The sequence below is a fragment of the Cottoperca gobio genome, chromosome 21 (assembly GCF_900634415.1).
Source record: "Cottoperca gobio chromosome 21, fCotGob3.1, whole genome shotgun sequence".
Taxonomy (NCBI): domain Eukaryota; kingdom Metazoa; phylum Chordata; class Actinopteri; order Perciformes; family Bovichtidae; genus Cottoperca; species Cottoperca gobio.
The window spans coordinates 6,775,811-6,781,499 of NC_041375.1; the positions used below are offsets into that span (position 1 = coordinate 6,775,811).

At 43.3% G+C, this 5,689-nt stretch overlaps 1 protein-coding gene across 1 annotated transcript; it reads left to right on the top strand.

Moving 5' to 3' along the window:
• The first annotated feature begins 3,388 nt into the window (after window positions 1–3,388).
• On the top strand, window positions 3,389–4,383 carry LOC115026487 (craniofacial development protein 2-like). The gene is given in 2 exon segments (XM_029459334.1): window positions 3,389–3,671; window positions 3,674–4,383. Coding segments are annotated over 2 exon segments (993 nt in total).
• Window positions 4,384–5,689: the final 1,306 nt, after the last annotated feature.

Genomic DNA, 5,689 nt, shown 5'->3' on the forward strand with positions numbered 1-5,689 from the left:
TCAAAACCTTCTCAACAACGCTCCTCTTTACCGTCGTCATCTGAAAAACACGGGCAAGTCTCAGGCCGCTGAAAATCTCTCCAAAGAGAAAGGGGGGACCAGACGTATCTGCGAGAGTTAGTTAATAAAACATATGCTTTTTTTCCCAGGCAAAGCAATTCTGCGTGGAGATGAATAACAGAGGTGAACTATTTTATATTGCTTATGATTTAAACACCACCAGATGGCTCTAAGGACAAAAGCAACATGATGGGCAATCAATTTAATCAACATTTTTGACTCTATAATGAGCCTTTTTATGACATTTTAATGTCTTACTAAAATGTGATAATCATTGCAGTTATTTTGTTCATCTCATAATTTACACGCACTCATAGTGACCTCTAGCTGCACATTACAAATCTATCTATCAAATCTTTTGTAGCCATTATGCTGGTTAGCAAAGCACAGTGGTGGCTTTAAAAACATTTAAAAAGATAAGAACTTGTGTTAGTGGGACAGGCAGTGTCGAGAACTCCAATCAAGAGAAAGGCCTTACTGAGTAACAAGGTGAAATCCATGTGGAAAAACCTAGCTGCCCCTACCTATGTCTGCTACTCAGGGAAGCTCTCTGCTTAGCCATCAATAACCCCATCACTACATTATGGTGGAGAGAAACCTGACAGGCAGAGGCGTCTCTGTTTTTAATGGCCATCCCCTGTTCAGTGTTGACAAGTTTCATTGCCTCTTGCTCTATTCCAGCAGGCCGGTATCGCTACTGGCAAAAATCAAAGTGGCCTCAATCTAAGATCCGGGTAATAATGATTATTATGAGTTTTGGCTGGATTGATGGATGGTTGGCTGTCTGGACCAACTAAGAGTGTCTTAAACAGAGGTAGTGTATAGAGAGCAGTGCCTCCATTATTGTTCTAATGTATAGTGACTTAGATCCAAAGGGATTGTTTGCAATCTACTCAAAGGTTTACAGCTGAATACATTTAAATACTATATATTGCTATATTGCTATATTGCTATTCTGAAACACCAGTACTGTAGATCATTATCTTCCAAAATTGTAACACTAACTTTGCGTTTTCTGACAGTTAACGTATTTGTATAGAACAAAGGGAGGTATACAGGCCTCTAGTAAGAACTGGTGAAAGATGCTCTTTGTGCTTGTGATAAGAGGTGGTCTGAATCGGCAGACACAGCTGAAAATCATTCAGTGATAACATGGAAAGCACTGTAATCTCAATTTACGGTATTGTATATCACTGCATTATTTAAAAAATATATTTGTATAATTTATATAACATATTTTTGGCAATACCATATTCTGTAAATCAGGCTATGAACAATGTATGAACCAACCTCTCAGTAGAAACCTTCAGAATATAGATAGGAATGAGACTAGAACGTTTGGTGTCAGATAAATAATATTTACTAATAGATATCACCATGAAACTTCTCCAGTTAATTACTTACAATTATTTTTTGTATTGCAAGTTTTCAAAAATATTATGTTTAATTATGCAATGAATCATTAACTAATATTAACTTTTGGTGCATTTAGGAGAAATCTACAGACACAAATAGACAAAGTTAGTAAAATAATGGATGTTTTCTTTCCACTAGTCTGAAAGAAGACACGTTATGGAAGCAGAATATCCCAAACAATGTTTTTGCATGTAGTGTCATGCATTAATTACAGTCTGCCAACTCAAGTGGAATGTAAAATCTGAAAATGTACAAAGTTAATATTTGCCGTTTGGTTTCTGACCTCCTAACTCCCGACATGGAAACACCAAGCTCAGCCCAGCAGGAAGTGGGGATAAGATCTTCTCGTTTAGAGCAGCGGTCCCCAACCTGTTTTGCGCCACGGACCGGTTTCACAGGTAGCACAGAAACACTGCTCAACAATTGGCCTTCCAAGAAACAACAAAGGGGAATTAACAAACATCATCTGATGATTGAGCACAGAGAACACACATCAGTCTTATCTAGTACCGACAACAATCACAATTGATATAAGATTAATAGGAGGCATTACAAGCAATGTTACAGTGTCATGCCAAAGCCATTTGCATACAGTCCAAGCAATTACAAGACGAAATGAAGATAAACATGCAGGTCTTCTCTGATAAGCTGTTGCACCCACAAACAATCACTTAATTGATTGAAATGTGTGTCTAACTGTATAGTTCAAACTGTACAGTAGGTGCATCATCAATGAGTGTGATGTGCTGTATGATTTCAAGCAAGCTCAGGTGGGTGACAGTATATTATTTAAGGAAACTCAAAATATTAAATACACATAACCTCTTTCATTTAGAGCCTTTTGCACAATCCCAAGAATCCCTGACAATGACACACCTGTTTTTTTATATGTATAATGTCTTATCATGGAGCTTTTTCAATCAATCATTCTTTATATAACAGTCTTAATTTGAATGTTTCTTAATACTACAGTAATTCCCAAGCTCCAAAACTTGCTGTTAAATCTGTTTTTCTCTCTATATTGCACGTCTGGGCAGAAAAGCTTTTCTCTTATCTTTTATGGATGTTTTCTTTTTATGAAATAGAGCTGGATTCTGCATACTTGCTGTTTATGAACTGGTATCAACCAGTTTCCTCAGCAAATGTAATTGCATCCCCTGGAAGTTCACTCAAGCACAGTCTGCCTACGTCAAGTCTTTTGATGACTGTGAACTCTATTTACAGTGAGTTGAACTCCAACTCAACTCTGTACTATCTTGTGCAACGATAAAAAGACTCACTTTTTTTTTTTTTTTTTAATTGATGCCACTGTACGTTTAAGATAAAGTCGACCCTAATCATACACTTCCCCTTTATAGCTCCCAATAGTAAAGTCACTCAGGCAGAAATATCTAGTACCGCACTATCCCAATATCTAATATCACTTATCAGTCTACGGAGGCCTGCGGCAGCTCTCTGCTCCCCAAGGAGATTTTGAATTAGCACTCATATGTTTGATGACAGAAGTAGTACAGAACTCTCTGCAGGCAAACTGTGTTTATGATGGCTGCTACCGGGCAGGAAATGCTCTTTTAGCTTTAAGACTTCATGATGCAATGTTGATTTCAAATGACCTTGCATCACATCATGAATTCATGTCCTGTGTCGCTTGCTAACCTCTAGTTAAGCAGTGCACAATGTGTGTTTGTAGGTGAGCCATTGCACAGACAATTCAAACCTTAAATGGCTGAGTGGAGCATCGAAATTCCAGACACACAGCTGGGAATGAAAAATGACTCAGATCAAATTAAAGACCTGTCTCAGGCACTGTCAGAAAATACTCTACACACAAATAGAAATCTGGCTAAGAGAGTTCTTAAACTGAATAAATGAACTCGGATCTGCAATCCACTCAATACAATCCACATTAGAAATGTGTTGTTATAGGAATACAAAAAGGACCATAAAAGGTAAACTTGCCATTTACGGAGACCATTCACCATGGGAACCTTCAACGCAAACACAGTTAGAGAAGAAGGGAGGCTGTGCCGAGGAAAGGGGAGTAGAGATCCTGGGAATCCAAGAGCATAGAAGAGTGCACGCTGAGGATCAGATCGTGTATCACAGAGTGGAGAAATGCTGGTTCATCACCTCATCAGCGTGGCGAAACGAGGCACAAGCTGCCACTGGCGGAGTGGGGTTACTAGTGAGTTCTCGGCACGTAAGGCTCTCCTTAGGGTACACTATCACACCTTTGATGGCAACCCAGTCACAACTGTCATAGTCGTGTACTCACCCACCAATGTGGCCCAAGCTGAGGAGGTGGAGAGGTTCTATGAGGACCTTGCAACAACGGTCCGTGATATGCTGGCTCACAACTTCCTTGCAATCCTGGGTGACTTCAATGCAAGGCTCAGACCGGTGGACGCACCTCTCACGTACCACAACTCCACTAACCGCAATGGCGAACATCTTGCAGCCCTACTTATGGAGCACGAGCTACTAGCTGCCAACACCATGTTCCAGAAAAAAATGGGCAAGAGATGGACCTTCCAGGATTGGGCTACTGGTATGCAATGTCAACTGGACTACATACTAATAAGGCGAAGGTGGAGAAACTCCATCTTGAACACTGAACATTACAGCACGTTCAACTCTGTGGGCTCTGATCATCGAGTCGTCTTCGTGAGGGTGAGACTGAGCCTCAGGGTCCCCAAACCAAGTCTGAAGACCCGGTATGACTGGAAGGCATTCTCTGCCAGCCCTGGCCGTCAAACCAGGTACGCAGTGGAGTACAGGCGGTTCGTTGCTGCGAACGTGGAGGTGACCAGTATGTGTGTTCCAGTGATGGAGAGGAATGGAGTATCCCAGAGGTCAAGGCATCCGGAGGTCATGGTGGCGCGTGAGGGAGTGGAGGAAGCACACTGATGCTTTGGGCACGAGCCGACTGCAGAGAATCGCATGGTATTGAATATGGCCAAACAGCTTCTTTTCGATACCTACCATAAGATCAGGGGGGAGGAGCTGATGGAGAAGGTGCAGAGAGTGGAGGCAGCGCATGGTGAACAGCAGTACGGGGAGGCATGGAGGGTCATCAATGGGATGAGTGGGAGGAAAAGGTCCAAGGAGGGACAGGTGGCGGGCGACAGCCCAGAAGAGAGGGTGACCTCCTGGTTCACTCACTTCCGAAATCTCCTGGGAACACACCTGACAGTGGATGGACCTGAGGAAGTGATACCTGTCGTCCTCACGAATCTCGCTATTGACGATGGTCCCTTTACAGTCAGGGAGTTTGCCAAAGTGAAATCCACACTGAAGCAGGGAAAAACTGCTGGGCTGGACGGCATCCCTCCAGAGGTCTGTAAGAACTGTGATCTTGACGACATCATCCTGGAGTTCTGCAACCGCGCCCTTATGACAAATAGCCAGCCTGATATGTGGTCTCTCTCTAACATCATCCCAGTGCCTAAGTCCGGAGATCTCTCAAAGCCAAACAACTACCGTGGCATAAGTCTGACTTGTGTCATCGCAAAACAACAGGAGGCACCGCTCTAAAGGAAGAAAAATGATTTTAAATATCTGGGCTCGTGGGTCAACTTGTCCGAGCAAGACCTTAAAGCGAGGAAGGCGCTTGCATGGAGGGCCCTGAACGGCATGACCTTTGTGTGGAACTCCAACCTCCCCCGACAAATGAAACTCAGCTTCTTCCATGCAACAGTGGAGTCTGTTCTCCTGTATGGCAGTGAATGCTGGACCCTGAAGCCCACCCTACAGAAATGCTGTGTGTGGTACTTGACATCAACAAGGATGAGCATGTCACCAACACACACTTGTATGGGGGGGCGCTAAGGGTGGCTGAGAAAACAGTGGTCAGGAGAATGAGGCTGGCAGGTCACTGCCAGAGACACCAAGAGCTGCCAGCCAGCAAACTTGTGCTGTGGGAGCCAACACACGGGCACCGATCAGGGCGTCCCGCAATAACATACGTGGATGTACTCAGGAAAGATGCGGGAGCAGAAAATATTGGCGAGCTAGCCATATGCATGGAGGATTGGGATGACTGGAAGCACAGATGGAGGGCCCGTCTGAAAAAGACCTAGTAGTACTCCCTTACAAAAATACAGCCAATCATCCTTCTCTCACACCTTTTCTACCATCACTCATGGCTCTGACCGGCCCCGCTCATACCTCTCACAATATATGCAATAATTACATCCGACAAGGAGGTTATGTT